We start from the raw sequence: 18390 nt of genomic DNA, 5'->3' as shown, positions 1-18390 counted from the left end.
GCCACGTGGCCTACACAGGCTTTTGCCTTCCACGGTCGCGACGCCTGTCATCCCTGCCCTGGCACAGAAAAGACCAGCCCTCGGTAGGTTCGAGGACGTGCTCAAGTTCACAGCATTAGACACTACTGAGGCCCTCGGACCTGGCCAACCCCACGCTCAGGCTCCGGAAAGATGTTCCGCGCTCCACTCGGCAGCTCGGTGAGAGTAAGGGCCAGGAGGCTCCAGACCCACGGCGTGGTGAGCAGCGGTCCTGCCCTGGGAGCGCAGTGTACGGATGGCGTCCTGGGCTGAGGGACGAGGGGTCCGGCTTCGGGAGGACGTTCTGGACGGGGCACAACATATGCACCCTGTGCTATTAGCCTCCGCGCCCAGCGGGGGCCAGTAGGGGGTCCCATTTCCCTGCCTGGCAGAGCTAAGCACACCTTCTCCACAGCTCCCCCGCCGGGGTCCCAGGAGCCTGAACCACACTGACGGCCAGGGTGGACTCCTCGTGGGAAATCCCAGCCGCCCTCCCAGGGCCCCACCCTCTCCGGGCCACACAAACGCTCCTACCAAGCTCCCAGCAGCCGCACACCAAGTCCTCCTCCCCACACTCACAGCCACCGGTATGGAGCGAGGGCCACCTCCGCGGGGACGTGCGGGGATGTGCACGGCCGCCCGACGGCCCACCCTCGGCACCGCAGCCACAGGACATTTGTTTAAACGCCTCTCCCTGCCCCGCCTGCAGCCTCCCGGGGGCACTCCGCATAAAACCCAGAGTTCCCACCCGGCTCCGTCCCGGTCTCCAGGCTCCAGCGCTGACCTCGGGTGCTCTGCCCCTGCTTCCCCTCGGCTTCCACTCCCCTGCCCTGGGCCCCTCCCGGCGACACTCAGAGCCGCGATGTCGCCTCCTCACAGAACCCCTCCAGGCCCCACACCAGACGGGCCCCCTGCGCTCTCCCTGTCACGTCACCTGGTTTCACGGCTGCCGCAACCTTATCCCCCCTGGTGTTCCCACGTCTGCTGTCTGTCCCCCACAGCGGGAGAGCATCCCAGGAGTCGGGGCTCTGTCTTGATCTCAGAGCCCAGCAAAGTGCCAGGCATGCAGCAGGCACTCCCTAAATGCTGCATGAACGGCTTAGCCCAGCTGCACAGTTGGGAGGTGGCCCCGCTAGAGCCGTCTCCCGGGAGCCCGGGCCTCCTTCCATCAGCCACAGGCCCTGACGTCACAAAGATCTCCCGGAGAAGCCTTAGAAGCCCTCCTCGCTGGGCTCTCCGGGGCCTGGGGCCACGACTCCACGGTCACACCGTGGGGAGCTGCGTGGGGCAGTGGGCCTGCGGCGGGCACTGAGAAGGTGTAATGGGAGAGGAGAGGAGAGGGTGTCCAGTCTGGGCCAACCGTCACCCCGCTGCAAGGGTACCTGCAAGTTAGGGGACCCAGTGCCAGGGAGCTCTGAATGCAATAAGGGGCTTGAAGACTCGCTGTCCACTGGGGGACAGAATCCTCAACGTCACGATTTCAGCACTGGCCTGACGACCCCAGAGGGAAGACACTCCAACTCCAGCACAGCTTCCTCTAACACAAAGCCAAGAAGGCCCATCGTGAGGCGGGAGAGGGGTTCGAGGCAAAGAGCCACAGGGACAAGGGCCAGAAGGGGGCCGTGGGCATCACCGCGGGGAACAGGCCCGCAGACCACCTCCACGCCCGGGACGCTCGAAGTCAGAAGCAGAAGAGAAGTCACAGCGGTCAAGAGCCGCCTTCCCGAACATTCCAAACTGCCCTCTAGTCCAAGAGAAGCATCACTGAAATCAAAGGGAGCATGAAGCCCGGGGGGAGGCAAGCTGCGGTTCGGTGACCCGTGTCTGGGACACAGAGGGACCCCGACCACAGCGAGCGTTGAAGGGAAACGCCCACAGACCCTAAAAATGGGGAACATACCAAAAAGGAAACGTAACCAGTTAACAAAAATGCGGGAAAACACTAATCTCACAAGTAATCAGAAATTCATTATGGAGCGCCTGGGTGGCTCAGTGGGCTAAGCCTCTGCCTTCGGCTCACGTCATGATCTCAGGGTCCTGGGATCGAGCCCTGCGTCGGGCTCTCTGCTCAGCGGGGAGCCTGCTTCCCCTCTGCCTGCTGCTCCCCCTGCTCATGCTCTCTCTCTCTCAAATACATAAAACTTTTTTTTAAAAAGCAGAGCAGTGGTTGTCCCCACGCGTTCTGTTTCTCACGCTGGTGGCTTCACGGGTCCATACGGCCGGCAAACCTCATCCGCGTGGCCACGTGGACGCACTCTGTCTCACGTGAATCACGCTCTGGTAACGCTGATTCGAAGTTGTAAGAGGCAAAGCCAGCAAGGGCGCTGCCCGGGGACGCTCGTGGGGCTGCTGAAGAACGCACACCCCCTCGCCTTTGTGAAAAGCAGATGGACGTTCTCCTACTTCTCCGAACTACTTTATGCAGGGAAATAAAAACACAAAATAACAGCCGTGGGCACAAAGCTCTTCCCTACGACTGTGCATGAGGGCCAGGAAGGTAACAGCCCAACAGAGGAAAAGAAAACAGCTCGCTGTGCTGCCCCTCGGTCTGGGGGGATACGCTCCATCTGCTAAGCCGATCTCCGTCCCTCTCGGAGAAGAGCACAGGTGCACCTGCGGCCACAGGGAACACCAGCAGCACACACCAGAGTGACCGGGGCTGTGAACCTGACGGGGAATAGCTTCCACTTCCTCCTGCTCTGACTCTCAGTATTGCTGAGTCCGAGGATACCTCCTCTTCCCGTGAACGTACAAGCTCTGATCAGTGTCCACAGGCTGATGAGAGAGGGAGGGAGGGGGGCGGAGTGGGGACTCCTGTCTTCAGAGAGACGCTCCCAGTCCGAAGCGAGGGGCGAGACTGGGCAAGAGAGAATTCAGGCTCCAAGCGGCACAGAGCAGCGACCGGATCTGCAGTCACACACACCTGAGGTCAGGTCCCGAGTCACCCCCGCACTAGCCAGGCAGCCACTCCATGCGACCTCTCTGGATCTCAGGGACCCCACCCATGAGATGGCTCTAACCTCCCACCCTCCCAGAATCCACGGTGAGGACCAGGCGAGAGGCCGACAGGAACACCCTTTGTCAAGGCCCATCCACGTGTGGGTTCGTGGGGACGCCCTGTACCACTGCTCTGCTTGTCTCTGTCCACAATGTGGCCTTTCCCCAGGCCTGCCCAGCAAGAGATGCCCTGGGTCACAAGCCCAGGCAGGTGCCACTCCAGCAGAGAGCTCCCTAACCACCCCACCTCCCCCCATCCCTGTCTCCCCGCCATCCGGCCGCCGTGGCAGGAGGTTTTCAGGATCCTGAACCAGTGGACACACCTGTGGCACAGGGGCAGCCCCTGATGCTGAGCCGCTCACCTGGGCCACACCACGGACCCTCCATACCCGAGGGCCCAGCTTCCCTGCTGGCCTGGGGTCCTACAGCAGCATCCTAACGGCCCCCTTCTCATGATGCATGGTCGTTCCGTTCTGGAGTAGCCATGGGATGAACAGTATCGCACCAGTGCTCCCGGGGGAACCGAGGTAGCGGTTCCTACGAAATCTCTGGACACAACATTTCCGCCAATCAATCAGCACGTAACCTTGCTTTACGTGTGTTTGTTTTGTGACTTGATGTAGTGTTTTGTGACTAAATGTAATTTAATGTAGCGGTGGTTTGTCAACACTGGACGCAAGGCCAACAGCACAGTAACTTGTGCCGAACACACACGTGTTATTTAAAACATGTGATCTAAAAAAAACACCAAAAAAATCCCCAAACAAACCATGTGATCTTTTCCATAAGGGCCAGTCACAGCCTTCTCATGCCTGGGGCAGACTCTAGCATTCTGCTCAGGGACCACTTTAAACAGCAAAATCATCAACACAGAGCACAAAATGCAAAATACAGGGACTAAAGTGTCCCCAAACGGACACTTGTGGAGAACATGACTGAAATGAGGCTGAGGGTCACCTCAGTTGACCTGGGGGTGGGGGGAGCGCACCCACTGAGCTCCCCAAGTTTTCTGCTTTGTGCATATCTGCAATTAATTGTGAAAGCGCCATAAGTACTGAGTTGGGGGCTACAAATAAATTTTAGCAAGCACGTGAATTTGCAAACATGGAATCCATGAATAATGAGGACGGACTGTCCCAGAAATACTGGCATCCGTCAGCTCCAAAGGGCCACGAGGGCCAGCTGTCTCCCCTGCCTCAAGCAAATTATTTTCCATTGACCAGACCTTTGAAAAATCATGAATTAGATTTTTGGGAGGCACTCCTTGAAACCACCCCAGCGCTCTTCAGGACCATTCAGCCACATGGTTAAGCCAGCTAGAGTACCGCCCTCATTAGAACAGTTTCCAGGGCACCTAGGTGGCTCAGTCTGTTCGGCGTCTTACTCTGGAACTCAGCTCAGGTCTTGAGCGCAGCATTGCTGACGAGCCCCATGGGGAGCTCTGTGCTGGGAGCCCACTTTAAAACAAAACAGACAGTCTGCAGCCATTAAAAATGAGGACTATGCATTACAATAGAGAAAACTGTCCAAGAACTACTTCTAAAAAGGCTATGTTGGAGTAGCACGCCAAGAGATGTTTTTGAGAGGGCAATTCTACCAGATCCTCAAGAAACAACAGCTCCTATGCTACTCACACATTTTTAGAGCCTAAGAAATTTGCACATTCTTTTAAACAAGGAGGCATAATGTTGATTCCAAAAATAGAGCATGCATACACACACATACACACACACACACACACACACACACACACACACATGCACGCACACACAAGGGAAGTACAGGCTAATCTCACACATGGAAAGAAACATAAAAATCTTAAATACAATATTAAAAAGAACCAAGCAATCCACTAAAAGTGTATCCCATTTCCAAGTCAGATTTAATTTAGGAATACAAAAATGGTCCAATATTATGAAATGTATTCATATATTCACTATATATTTACAGATTAAAAGAAAAATAATATACGATCATCTCTATGATGCTGAGAAAACTCCAGTAAAATTCAATACTCCTTCTTGATTAAAAAAAAAATTCTCCATAAAATGAGAATTAAGGGTATTTCCTTAAACACGATCTATAGCTCAAGTAGAAAAGAAAACAAGTTAAGTATTACCGCAATTCACTATGATTAACATTGTTCTAAAGGTACTAGATACGTTGCAGTTAGACAATGAGGATGTTAATAACAGAATTTGTGAGGAGAAGGTAAAATTAACATCTTACCGATGACATTGTACCTGACCTGGAAGAAGCAAAAAATTCAACTGAAAACAACAGAAGTCATACGTACAAAGTCACCAGTACATCCAGAAGCCAGCGGTTCTGAGACACACCACCATTCCGGCTAGAACGTATAATGGGAAGAATTAACTCCATTCAGAATTTTTAAAAAATAATAATAAAAAAAAAAACTGACTTGAATGATTGAAGGTTTGCGAGTTCTTGGGTAGGGATATTCAAATCACTGAAGGAAAAACTCCACTAATTCGTTATGTTAACATGAGCCAATAGAAAACACCAAGAGAGTGTTTCAGAGTAAGTGGGAAGAGCCAGGACAATTCCGAAAGAACGAGGTGGGGACAGGGTCTCTATCGGAGAGCTAGGGCCTCCTGCCACCCCTTGGCGTTGCAGACCTAAAGCCCCTAGAACCGTGGGATGCGTCTGCCTGGTGCAGGAGGCTGGCTTGCAGGAGAAACCGGCCAGCGGGAAAAACAGGGACCTGTAACCCAAAGGATCCTAGCAAACAAAACACCGAGTCTCATCAGACGCTAAAAATACAAACCGCAAAACAGCCCTCAGCCCTACAGCGCCAACCAGAAGCCGACTCCAACAACTTCTCCACCATTTTCCTGGACAGATTTGGTCATGTACACACTGGTTAATTTCGACCATTCCCCACCCCCCGCAGAACAGTGACTTCATCACTGTACCATTTCATTGATTCTATCTTCAGACAAACCTGGAAGCCAACCACCTCCCACAAACCACCCTTCTGCCCAGAGCCCAGCCACCAGCTCACGCCCGCCTCACTGGCACAGCTTTCTAACTGGTCCTCACGCCTCCATCAGTTGCTGTCGCTTCCGGGCTCAGAATCCCCCTTGGGTCACGCCCACCCTTTACTCTAGAGTCTACCTTCTCCGCAAGTCCTTCCCAAACCACCCGGTTTAAAATCGCCAACCCCACCCCGAGCGTTCCCGATCCCACTTCCCGCACCTGTCACTACATAACGTCATCTGCATTTTACCAGTTTATTTTGTTGGCTTTCAGGCTTTTCTTAGGACAGAAGCCAACATGCTTTTTTCTGCAAAGGTCTAGACAGAAAATATTTTAGGTTCTGTCTCAACTACAACATCGCCCCGGGCAATGCACAGCTAGTAGGTTCTAACCCCTTTATTTACAAAAACAGGCAGTGCCAGAACTGGCCCGGGGCCATGGTTCACCAACACCTCTCTCTGCTCCTAGGACTGGGCTGCGTTTTCACAGAGGTGCCCCGTGAGAACGTCCGCTCCGTGAAGGTCTGTGTTTGCGCTTTGGTCATTCGGTTCACTGCTGCATACTCAGGTCCTAGAATAGTGTCTGGCCCAGAGGAAGCAATAAATTTTGGCCAACGAAACAAGTAAGTGACATGAACTCTGTGACCGGTGAAGCCAGGACAGCACTGCGCATGAACACACCGATCCGTGGCCGAGCACAGAAACTACCGGAACAGGAGACGCGCTGTGATTTCGTGCACATCAAGGTCGCCCTTCAAACCCGCAGGATGAAGACGACGGGCCTCCGGCCACGGGCCTTGCGACAACGGGCTAGCGAGAGGAAAAGCAGCAGCCTGGGTCCCTGCTCATGCCGACACAAATTCTAAAAGATCAAAACGTTTAACGTTAAAAGTAAAATCATAGAAAGAAAAAAAAAATGGCGGGAGAACTTTTTTTATTCTCTCAAGAAACGAAAAAAACCTTTCTAAGTAGAACACCAAGGCTTTCAAGGAAAAGATTCATCGAACCACATAAAAATAAAAATTGTCTATGGGGAAAAAGCCCCACATGCGTCATAAAAGAAAACAATGCACCAGAAAAACTACTGGAACTCTGATCTTGTGTCTAATTTCCCTAATAAATAATAAGCTTCATGTAACAAATATAAAATAAGACAGAATAGGGGCGCCTGGGTGGCTCAGTAGGTTAAAGCCTCTGCCTTTGGCTCAGGTCATGATCCCAGGGTCCTGGGATCGAGCCCCGCATTGGGCTCCCTGCTCAGCAGTGAGCCTGCTCCCCCTGCCCTGCTTCTCTGCCTACTTGTAATCTCGGTCTGTCAAATAAATAAATAAAATTAAAATAAGACAGAATGGAAAGCAAAGGAAGATACAAACAGCTTTCCAAACGCGAAAACCAGCTCAACTTCATACAGTGAGAGGAATATTCTTTGAAAACCACCAAATTCTACTTTTCACCTCGCAGGTTTGTAAAAATCGGAACACCTGACCACACTCCCAGGGGGAAGGGAACGGCGAGAAACAGGACCTCACGTCCGGCTGATGAAAATCCCCACGGAGATGGCAGGCACTGAAGAGCCGCACCTGCTCACGCCTTCTAGCCGGCAAGTCCACCCCCTCGGGTTTTTTCCAAATTATGTAATTATGACAGTGGTGTTTGCAAAATACTGCAACGTTCCTCTAAGATCTCTGGGATAGAGGAAGTGGGACGAGGGAGCGCAGAACCTCGAGGAAGAGGTTCTCACTACTAAGGCGAACAGCTGGCCGTGACCGAGTGAGGACTGGGGGAGGGGGACGGAGCGCAGACGTGAAGCAGTGTGGACGCTGGGCTCCCTCCAGGCTCTGGCAGTCCCAACAGGGGCCAGTGAGCCCCGAACCCCTGGAGGCGTTTCCCACTTGTAAAAGGGTAGTGAGAAGGGAATCCACCTCCCCACGCTGCGGGGAGTTTGCGGGCGGGGACATGTGAGGCCTCCTGCAGGGTGGGCCCTGGGCAGGCGCCCAGGTTAACAAGCATTGCTCACCGCCGCTGCCGCCTGTGTCAGCCTCCCGAGAGGCCAGAGAAAGGAGACTCTCATCTTGAACCTCCTCATACCCTTTGGATTTGATGCCCTTGAGGCACGTTTACCTACTCAGAAAGTCTCAAAAATATATTACTCTTCCACCAAATTGTTTTAGTAACAGTGCAGTTACTTGGAAAAATGCATAGGCTAGAAAGTTTAAAAAACAGAAACAAAAAAGCAGGCCACCAAAGTGCACAGAAATGCCTCAGTGAAAGAAACCGTGAGACGGAGGGAGTCGAGCAGATGCCCGCGGGGTCAGGGTTCAGTCGGCCTTCCTGTAGTCCAAACACTACAGAGATGCCCGTGAACTTAAATGCCACTGAAGGCTGTGCCAGGCGTTGTGCTCAATGCTTACGTTCCCGAGTCCACACTCGGAAGCGGGTTTTAGTCACCAGTGAGGTCATGGGCCGTCCGAGGTCGCAGGCACTGCACCCCTCCCCACCCCATCCACACCTGGTCCGGTCTGGAGCCAACACTGACCGAGGGCCACTCTCCGAGGCCGGGTGCTGGGAGCTGGGTGCGGGGGCGGCGGCAGCCCCCCGGATGTATCACACAGGTGTGTGTGGCCCACGGTGTCCTGAGTCTACGCAAGTCAGAAGCCACTAGGGAGACTCCCCATCTGAGGGGTCACACTGAAGTGGGCGGAGCCAGGGGCAGGGCCACCTGGTGTGGCCGGGCTAGGGGTCTGGAGGGGAGCGGGGGAGTTGGGGTCTCTCTGCTATGGGAAGGTGCCCCCGGAGTACACGCCTAGCTTGGCAGCCGCCTCTTCTCTGCCTGGCCCCCTCCCAAAGGCGGGCGGTGGGGGGGGTCAAGTGGCCTCTCTGGGGCGAGTCCAAGGCAGCCCTCAGCCCCCGGACGCTCCCCCGCACCCCTGCAGTGGCCGGATGATGAATAGGGCCTCTGTGGTCCCCTCAATGGGCCTTTCACCGACTCGTGCCTCTCAGTGCTCCTCGCCAGCTCAAGCCCTCCCTCGGGGCGCAAGAGACAGAGCTTCTGCCGGGCCTGTGGGGCCGAGGCAGTCAGACAGAGAAGTGCGGGTCAGACGGGTCCCCACGGCCTGGCCAGGGCTCTGCTCCGGCCTCAGGGAAGCAGGGCTCTCAGGGCGGCAAGGGGGCCGGGTCAGGAGAAGCCCAACACCCCTGCCCGCTTCCCTGTCTTCTTGAAGTCCGGGCTCCTTCTCCAGGTGAGCCGGGCTGTCCGGACAGCCCCGCAGTCTGCGGCGTGGTCCCCCCGCCCTTCTTCCTGGACCAGACACCGGTGTACCCACAGCCCGCCACGGTCCGCCTCTCCCCTCGCTGACAGGTCTCCACCCTGACCGTGCCCATGGCCCCCATGTGTCACCCCAGCCGTCACCTCCCCCCGCCCAAGCCCTGATGCCTCCCACCTCATGCTACCTCTCCTCTGTCCACCCTCCGCGACACCCTGCGGCGTCAAGTCTCCATCTTCGTTCAGCTGATGAGGAAATGGAGGCTCCAGGCTTGAGTCACCTGTCTGATGTCACTCCCGGCTTGAGTCACCTGTCTGATGTCACCCTGCAAATCTCCAGTCCGGGGATGTCTTCCCAGCCTCCGCCTCCGCATGGCTTCCCAACCCCCGAGCACCCCGCCCCGCCCCCCCAAGCCAGGCCCCCCTGCTGGCAGTGGGACCAGCACCCGCGCAGGGCAGGGTACCCAACAGCAGGTGGGCAAGGGCTGAGCACGGAACTGGGAGGGGGACAACCACCGCCAGCTCACAGCACGTCCAGAAGCTCTGAAACTCACCCAAAGCCTCCACCACCAAGGCCTTTATCCTCCGCCCTCTGTTGCATTTCCAGCCCTCAGGTCACGGCCGGGATCACCCTAAGAGCTGACTTCCTGGGAGAGGAGAGCAAAGCTGGACTCAGGTCACCCAGAAGGACCACAATGGCAGGCGTGGCTGGGATCCCGGCCAGGGTGGACCCGCTCCGCTCCCAGAGTGGCTCTGTGGGAGGCCCCCAGCACAGTGGGAAATAGACCTTGACCCTGTCCTCAAGGCCTTCTCTTGGGGCATCCGCCAGACTGGTCCACCGCCCACCCGCTGTCTCCAGAAGCGATCCTCTGGGCTCCCCCACCCCTGCCACTCGGTGCCCTCCCCTAAACCTTTCCAGGTTCGAGCCCACCCAGCAGTTTGGGGCCCAAAGAGATGCCCCCCAGTCCGCAGCCCACCTCCTGAGGCTGGGACCTTATTCCAACTCCTGACTCATTGCTCTGATTCGTGAAACACGGGGCCTGTAAGACCGGCTGCAGGTCCCCCAAGGAACCTCTGAGGCTCCCACAGACACCCAGGCAAGGCGCCCCATCCCAGACAGGAGCTGGGAGCTGGGAGCTGTGACCTCCTGGCTCGCCCCACCCCCGCCCCGCCACCTAGGCTTGAGATCACTGGGTCACTGGCCGGGCCCCAGCACAGTGTTCCTCTTCCCGGGACCTGCACTCTTTCCCCCGAGACGGGGGTCCCAGCCCTCTGCTAGGCAGCTTCCACCAGAAGGGCCCACTCCCACATCCGTCTCCGCCTCCTGATCCCCCCTCCCCTCCCTGCTTCATGGTGGAGACGGGCGGTGGGCGGCGGGGCTCCTGCTCTGGGCCGCACCAGGGTGAGGCCGCTCGGGGAGGAGGTGCCAAATGCCTCTCCTTGGGGAGACGGACGCATCTGAGGGAGACACTGCATAGGCCACAGCCTCACGTCCCAGAGGACTGGGCCCCAAACCCACACTGACTGCTCTGGGACCGTGAACACCGTGCCCCGGTGGCTCCAGGCCTCGCCAGTTCCATCTGCCAACAGGTCGAACACAGCCTCCGCTCAGGGCCGCCACGGGAAGGACACAAGGCTGGGCGCACCCCCGCCTGCAGGAGCTGCTCTGGCTCCCGCCCTCTTCCGGAGCCCACGGGCCTCCCCAGCCTCCCCGGGTGCCCTGCGGCCCGGAACGCAGACACAGCTCAGGAGTCCCACCGTGGGGGGCCGCTCCCCTCCACCCCGGGTCAGAAGGAATCCCGAGTCACCCCAGGAGGCTCTGACCCCCAGGCAGGGGGCTCGGAGGCTGTGCAGGCTACAGCCCGAAGGGGAGGCCACGGCTTGGGGTTGTGGGATGACAGGGTTCCCGTTCCCCCTGTGCGGGGTGGGATTCGGGGTTCTTCCTGTTTCTGCCTCTTCCCGTTTCACTTCCGTCAGCTTGAGCCAAAGCACCCGAGTGGCAGGGACCTCCCTGAGGCGTGGTGTCACCGGCCCTGACTGTCACAGGTGGCTGGGACTCACGCGCCACACCTCGGGCTGAGAATGGCGCTGCGGATCAGTCTGCCCTCCCTCCCTTTATGTAAGAGGACAGTGAGGGCCAGAGGCAAGGGCCTTGCTCAAGGTCACCCTCACAGGCCCCCTGGATTTGGCCCCGGGCCCTGTCACCTGTCCCGGCAAGCCTCCGTGATACTCTCTGCGGCTCTAGGTCTGGAGACTGGCCTCTGCGCTGGGGGGAGGCAGAACAGCCATCGTGTTTGCATCCGACCCCCCAGGAGAGCAGAGGCCCAGAGAGCGGCAGGGATCTCCCCGAAGCAGCACAGCACTGGGGGACAATTCAATTTGGAACGTTCTCTGCCGTCCTCCTCAGTCTGCCTCTGCCAGGGAGGCCCTCTGTGAGGAATGCCCACTCAAGGGACACCCCCCAAGAAACGACCACCTCTTCACCGCATGCACCCGTCCTCCGACCCCCCCACTGCCCCCCACCTGCTCCCTGCAGCCTTGTCTGCTTCCCCTTCTCCCTCCGCCCCTCCCCCGCCCCCTCATTCCCCCTCTCTCAGATACATAAATCTTAAAAAAAAAAAAAAGATAAACAGTAACCACAAGTCCACCTACAGAAAAAAAAAAAAAAAAGAAAACCGAAGCCGCCTCTTTCTACTTCTGTCAACAGACATCCTTCGGCTAATCACTGGTCAGGAACAGACACTCAAGCTAGCTGGGCGCTTGTGCCATGTCACGTCAGAGGATTTCCTTTTATTTATTTTGAAGATTTATTTATTTATTTGTCAGAGAGACACAGAGAGTGCGCACAAGCAGGGGGGGCGGCAGGCAGAGGGAGAAGCCGGCTTCCCACTGAGCAGGGGGCCCAATGCGGGGCTCGATCCCAGGACCCCGGGATCACGACCTGAGCTGAAGGCAGACGCTTAACAGACGGAGGCACGCACGTGTACCAGGATTCCCTTTTTAAGAGGAGGGGGGTCCTCCTCAAACTTAGCTGTGGCTTCTGGGGCCCTGGGTTGTAAAGGCTCCACCCCAAGCTGGGTTTTCCCAGACTTTAGCCCCTATCCCTGGTCCATGTCTCGGATCCCCTATTTGCAGGTCCAACGGCAACACCCCAGCCCCCATCTGTGGCCAATGGGACCTGGGAGGGATGTGCTTGAGGACACACCCCTGCCTCGCCCCTGACTGGCCTCCAGCTGTGCCCCCTGCATGGGCTGGGGATTGGGGGAGAATCAAATCAGGCATTCATTCCAGCCCTTGGGACCCACCGGTGTCAGGGTCCTCTCTGAGCCCCGCCCGACTGTCTGTGACACCCCAGGGTCAGGCTGGTGGATTTCCACTTCAAGTCTGGACAACATGGAAAATGTTTTAGGAATTTTAAGTCAGAAACCATGACTAAGAAACCAGAGAACGACGAAGAATTCTTTATAAAAAGGCTTCGCAAAGTTAATAGTTGTCTCTGGGTGACTGCAACGGTGAGTAATTTTTTTCCCATTTTCTTAAATTTTCCAGTTCCTATAATGTGCATGGAACTTTTTTTTTCATTGGGAAAACATTTGTTTGGGGATTCCGAGGCTGTTTTCTCACGAGGATCCCGCGTGGGGCTCCCCCTCCACGGCCTCGGGCTCTGCCACTGCCCCAGAGCCCGGCCCGGTAAAAGAGGCAAGCATCAGCAGCAGCCAGCAGCGCTGCAAGGAGGGACACAGCAGGGGCAGAGTGGCCGTCGCCTGCAGGCCCAGGGGCGCCAGACGATTCAGCCCACTCTGGTCTGGCAGAGACACCCCTGCAGCCCGGACCCTGGGGCTCTTTAAAGCGGGAAGTCCAAAGTCCTCGGAGCTCCCAGAGTCTCTGCCTGAGGAGAAAACCACCCCACAGCCTCCAGGCTGCTCCAGCCCCGGACACGGCCTGAAGCCGGAACCCACAGGCCTTAAAAACAGGCCCGGGAACCGAAAGAGGCACTGCCACCACTACAAAGGGTCACACTTCCTCCCCAGAGCATGGGCCCAGGACCAGCCTGGCCTGCCTTAGCTGGGCTGGAGGGCCCGGGACCCCAGGGAACCCCGGGAAACTGTCTGCAGGGAGTGCACAGCAGGCAGCCCCCCAGAGCACACATTCAACCCCAAGTTCACGCCGGGGAACGGGGCCAGGCCCTTCCTGACCCTCCTAATGACAAGCGCAACAGCGAGGACGGGGCTGACCCTGCGCCAAGTCTCAGCCGCTCCCCACGGTCGTCCGTGAACCTGCCACTTCTCACACAACTCCCACAACCCACAGACTCTGCCATCGCCGCTGTGCAGGGTCACAGGCCCCCAGTCTTCCCTTCCAGGCACATCTCCCACCAAAATCTCCCGCCCCTCACCAAAGTCCAGCCGCACTGACCCCGGCAGAAGGGTGACGGGCTGGGCCAAGGCTGTACGGTCCTCTTCCCGATTCTCACACTGGCACCAGGTGTCCAGCGTACGTGGGTGTTTAGCCGGGGCAGAGGCTCACCGGAAGGCAATGTCCCTGCTTAGTGCCCTCTGGCTCATCGCATGACTCCCTGCAAGGCAGCTCGTGGCCTCTGACAGGTCACACAGACCCCAGTCCCGCGGCCTCCCAGCGACCTGACCTTGGGTGAGTCAGTTTGCTCTCTGAAGCTGCTTTTCTCATCTGCAAGTTGGGGAACTATCAGACTGCCAGGGCTGCCAGGCGCCTGGCGCACAGTGGGCGTGCCGGGTGCCAGGCAGGCCACCCCACAAGTCAGCAGCCACCACAGTCCCCAAGGCCCGGCCACGGGCTCAGCCACTGCTGCAGCCCCAGCTCCCACACAGCTTCCCTTGCAGCCGGCCGGCTTCTCCTCCTCGGCCCCGGCAGGCCCTGCCCCACCGCAGCCCCTCTCAAAGGCCACACCTCGCACCATCCCCCCATCAGCAGTGGGGACTCCCTCCTCCGTGCCTCCGGAGGGAACCTCTCATCCTTCGACTTGGGCCCTTCCTCAACCCACCTGTGCCTGGGAGCAGTGCGCGCCTGTGATGACCAGGCTGCCAGCACCCCGAGGGCAGGTGTGGGCGGGGTCCCCCTCTGCTAAGAGCTTAGGTTTATAGACAGATTCGGCCCCTTCCCAGCCACGTGACTAGGGACACGTTACTACACCTCTAAACCTGCCTTCGCTCATCAGGACAAAGAGAAGGGTACCACAATACCTACCTTATAGGACTGTTTCAAGAATAAAAGCAAACCTTGAACATGAAACTGTCCTTTGGCCCCACAGAGAGAGAATGCCCTCAGCCACCTAGAAGGGGGCCAGAGGCCAGGCAAACAGCAGTTCTACAAGGTGCACAGCCTAGGCAGGGCCTGAAGACAAGCAGCATGAGGGGGCCTCACCCCTTCCAGCACCTGCCTGTCCTTGGTGGACACCAGGTCCCGGGGCCGGGTCAAGTCCACGGGGCTTTGCCGAACGTCAGTGGCGCGCCGCCCCTGCTGAAAGGGAGCCTTCCTGCCCAGCGTGCTGGAGCTGACGTCCCAGGCCCACGAGAGAGCCCAAGCCCCAGAGGAAGGATCAGGCTATGTCCACTTTTGGTCCAGATGTCTGCATCGCCCATAATCTGGGCATTGGACCTCCTGACTCTTCCCAGCTCAGAGAACCCGGAGCCCCACAGAAGCTCGCTCAGCCAGCCAGCTTGGTTCATCTGTTCCCTGGAATCCCAAGCAGTTTCCTGTATATAAACCACCCCCAGTCCTGCTCGGAGCAGCTGCTGCCAGCAGGATCTTTGCTTCGGCTGTCACAGTGCACCTGGCTTCTTTCCCCTACTCAGCTGTGGCCTCCAGCAAGGCAGGGTCAGGCCCGATCCCCCCACCCGGCACTCACGAGATGTTTCCAACACAGATGCTGCTGAAGGAAAGATGCAACCATCATGTTTGCATCCACAAGGTGCCTTTCATCATGACAGCCGAGCGACAATCCCTGTGTGGGGGCACCAGTCGCCCTCTCCCATCTTAGAGGCTGTGACTCAGAAGTGACAACAGTGTGTCTGGGGTCGAGCATCGCCACCAGAGGCTCCCTGACACCTTTGAAACAACCTCAGGGAACATGGCATGCTTCTGAATGACCGCAGCTTTAATGACACAGCAACGGCGGCCTGGGCGGTTTACATTCCTCCATCTAACAGGTTGTCACAGCTGTAAAGGGAAGAAAGGCGGAAGTGGTCTGCGGGCCGTGTCCACGTCCTGAGTTCCCGTCTGGGTGCACAGGCCAACCACCGGGTCCTAACTCTACTGTGGCAACAGGTCACTGTTAAGCTTGGCCCTCTCTGAGCCTCCCCTCTCTCATCTGATAAATGAAAAGATGGTCAAAGTGAGCCCTGCTAAGAGGCCAAGATTCCACGTTCTATACACACGCTCATCCTTAATTTACAAGCCCAGAGAGTCTCTCGTTTGCCTGCTAAATGTTTCCTGGGCACCTGCTCTACGGGGCCATGCCCTCGAGGGGCTCACTTGCTGGGGAAACAGTCACACAGACTCTCACAAAGCCACAACAGGCCTGATAAACCCACAGACGTGCACTTGGTATGCAGAGCCCAGGAGGAGGGACAGGACGTGGAGGAAGGGTTCCCAGAAAGTGGCAGCGCAGGACACTTAAAGGACACCCGCAGGCGTGGGGGGGGGGGCAGGGGAGAAGGGGCGGCTGTCCAGGAAGAGAAAACAGCAGGCCTAAAACAGGGCGTCCGAGCACCTCAGACCGAGTTCAGGGGAATGCGGGACGGGCGGGATAGGAGGGTGGGGGCAAGACAGGAGACCCTGCACGGGAGGGAGGTCTGGGTGCCAGGACAGGAGACCTGAGGCATTGCTCCTCCCCAGAGGCAGCACAGCAGGCCCCGGGGGGCCTAGCTGGAGGCATCTGGGGGGGCGGGCTCTGGGGTCAGACTGGCCAAGGGTCAATGCCCACCATGCTGCTTCCTCGCTGACCATCTCTACGCAAGTCTCTCCCCTCTCTGAACCTCTGGATTCTCTGTGGCATGGAGAGGATATTCCTATCTGGCAAAGTCAGAATCAACCTGAGCACACACAATGTCCTTGCACATAGTAAGCACTCCGTAAACGCCAAGTGCTAAAATTAATTACTACTGTCCTTAAGGAATGGCCCCGTGGGCTCCCTGGGACAGGGCCTGACAGGGGAGAGACAAGATGCTCAGTGGTCGAGGACGGTGGGGGAGTGCTCACGTGAAGCGGGGAAGGGCTGCGTGGGGCTTCCAAGCAAGCAGGGGGAGGGGCCTGCAGCAGATGGTCCCTCGGACCCCTCCCATCGCAGACAGCCTGAACCAGGTAGCAGGTGCGCCTGCCACCTGGCGTACAGCCCAGCACACAGTAGGTGCTCAGTGAACCTTTGCTGAATGAACAAACAAGGATCCTTCAACATCTGTGCAAAATGAAGTCGTGACACCTTTTCAGAAAAGACACCTGAGAAATCCATCTCCTGGTCCATCCTTACTTGGTAGGCACCCCCAATGCCCCGCCCGCAATTCCCACCCCTGCCCACAGGAAAGGTCGTTCCTGGGGCAGGCTGGGCTGAGGGGACAGGTGTCATGCCTGGAGGACTGGAAGGAGGGCTGCAAGTTACTTCCTCTTCTCACTTGCTTCCAGGGCGTGGCCTGCTGAGGGGCCAGGAACCCTAGGGCAGCGGTGACCCCGCTGCTGTGTGACCAGAGGGGTTATGTTGGCTCTCTGGGACTCCCTGAAGGTGAGCAACGAGGGGAAAGGTAGAATCTCCAAAGCTGACATTCCCTGCTTCACAACGCAGTCACCCACACCCACACCCCCCGCCCCTCCCCAGAAATCCCCAGCTCAGACTGGGGTGGGGGTGGGGTGGGGGTGGCTGACAATGTGGAGTGAAATCCTTTCCGCATGAAGAAGGGAGGGATCTTTTCATGGAGAAAATGAAAAACCCACCCTACAGGGGAGGGGGCTTCTCAGCTTCAGTCTGGGCAGGATCCAATCCCAGCGATGACCTCACACCCAGCCAGGCAGGGAGACCCCACCCACACCTAACAGTCCCAGGCTCTTCCAAACAATACCAGACACCCCCACCCCACCCGACAGCAGACATATGACCTACGGCCTCAACTGAACAGGGTCACACCCAGAGAGGCAGCAGGTCCTGCTCTCTGTGCTAAGTGGGTGTCTTCAGGGGGCCAAGGCCCAACAGGTTCCACTTGGAGCTGATGGGGAGCAGGCGAGGCAGTGCGGAGAGGTGCAGGAGACAAAGGCTTCAGGAAGCTGGGCATGGTGGCCACGACACACTTGCAGGGAGGTGTGCCTAGACCCCACTGGGCCCTGCCCCCCCATTCCCGTGCTGATCTCCTGGTCTCCCCAGATCCCACGCCCACACTCCCTGCAGTGGAACTGAAGCCCCGGGGAGGGCTTCCCAGGGAAGGGGAAGGGAGGGACCTGCCACAACCACGGGCGAGGAAGAAGGGTGAACAGACATACTCGAAAGGACAGACAGAGGGAGACACCGAGAGACCCGGGAAAGGGGAAGAGACCCAGCAACATTCTCGTGCGGAGTCGCTCTTGGGACCGAAATCAGAGACCAACACACAGGGACGCAGGAAAAACCTATCCGTGGGGAGCTGGGGGCGCACGGAGGAGGCCAGGACACGCAGGGGGAGAGACAGACAGAGACACACACACGCACAGAGACACACACAGAGACGGAGACGCACGCAGAGACGGAAACACAGAGAGACGGAGACGCACGCAGAGACCGAGACGTGGAGACCGAGACGCGCACGGAGACGGAGACACACGCAGCGACGGAGACCGGCGCGGAGACCCGCGGAGGCGCGCACTGCCCCGGCGGGCGGCCCCGGCCCGCCCCACTCACCGAGGCCGCAGACCTCACGGCGCAGGCTGAGGCGGCCGCGCTCCTCGGCTATGGCGCGCAGCATGCGCTGCAGCGAGCGCTCCTCGGCCTCGGCGCCGCCCGCAGGCTCGGGGGACGCGGCGGCAGCGGCGGGGAGGGCGGGCGGCCCGGCCCGGAGCCCCGCGGGCGCGGGCGCCGAGGCGCAGGCCCGGCCCGGCGGCCGCGCAGAGGCCATGCCG

General features: G+C 58.1%; 1 protein-coding gene across 3 annotated transcripts in view; it reads right to left on the bottom strand.

Annotated features, from left to right (window-relative positions):
- Nucleotides 1-18286, bottom strand: part of KIAA0930 (KIAA0930 ortholog) — a 35158-nt gene extending 16872 nt beyond the window's left edge. The window contains exon 1 of one of the 3 annotated variants that reach the window (XM_059401800.1): nt 18173-18286. In XM_059401800.1, coding sequence (XP_059257783.1) covers nt 18173-18236 — 64 coding nt within the window. In that variant the 5' untranslated portion in view covers nt 18237-18286. Of the gene's footprint in view, nt 1-9454; nt 9544-9830; nt 9897-18172 lie in introns of those variants that run through there. The other 2 variants (XM_059401802.1, XM_059401801.1) reach the window with 2 other exon arrangements.
- Nucleotides 18287-18390: the final 104 nt, after the last annotated feature.

Source organism: Mustela nigripes, chromosome 6 (genome assembly GCF_022355385.1).
Source record: "Mustela nigripes isolate SB6536 chromosome 6, MUSNIG.SB6536, whole genome shotgun sequence".
Classification (NCBI taxonomy): domain Eukaryota; kingdom Metazoa; phylum Chordata; class Mammalia; order Carnivora; family Mustelidae; genus Mustela; species Mustela nigripes.
Note: the sequence above shows the minus strand (reverse complement) of the source record. Positions and strands in the feature narration are given on the sequence as shown.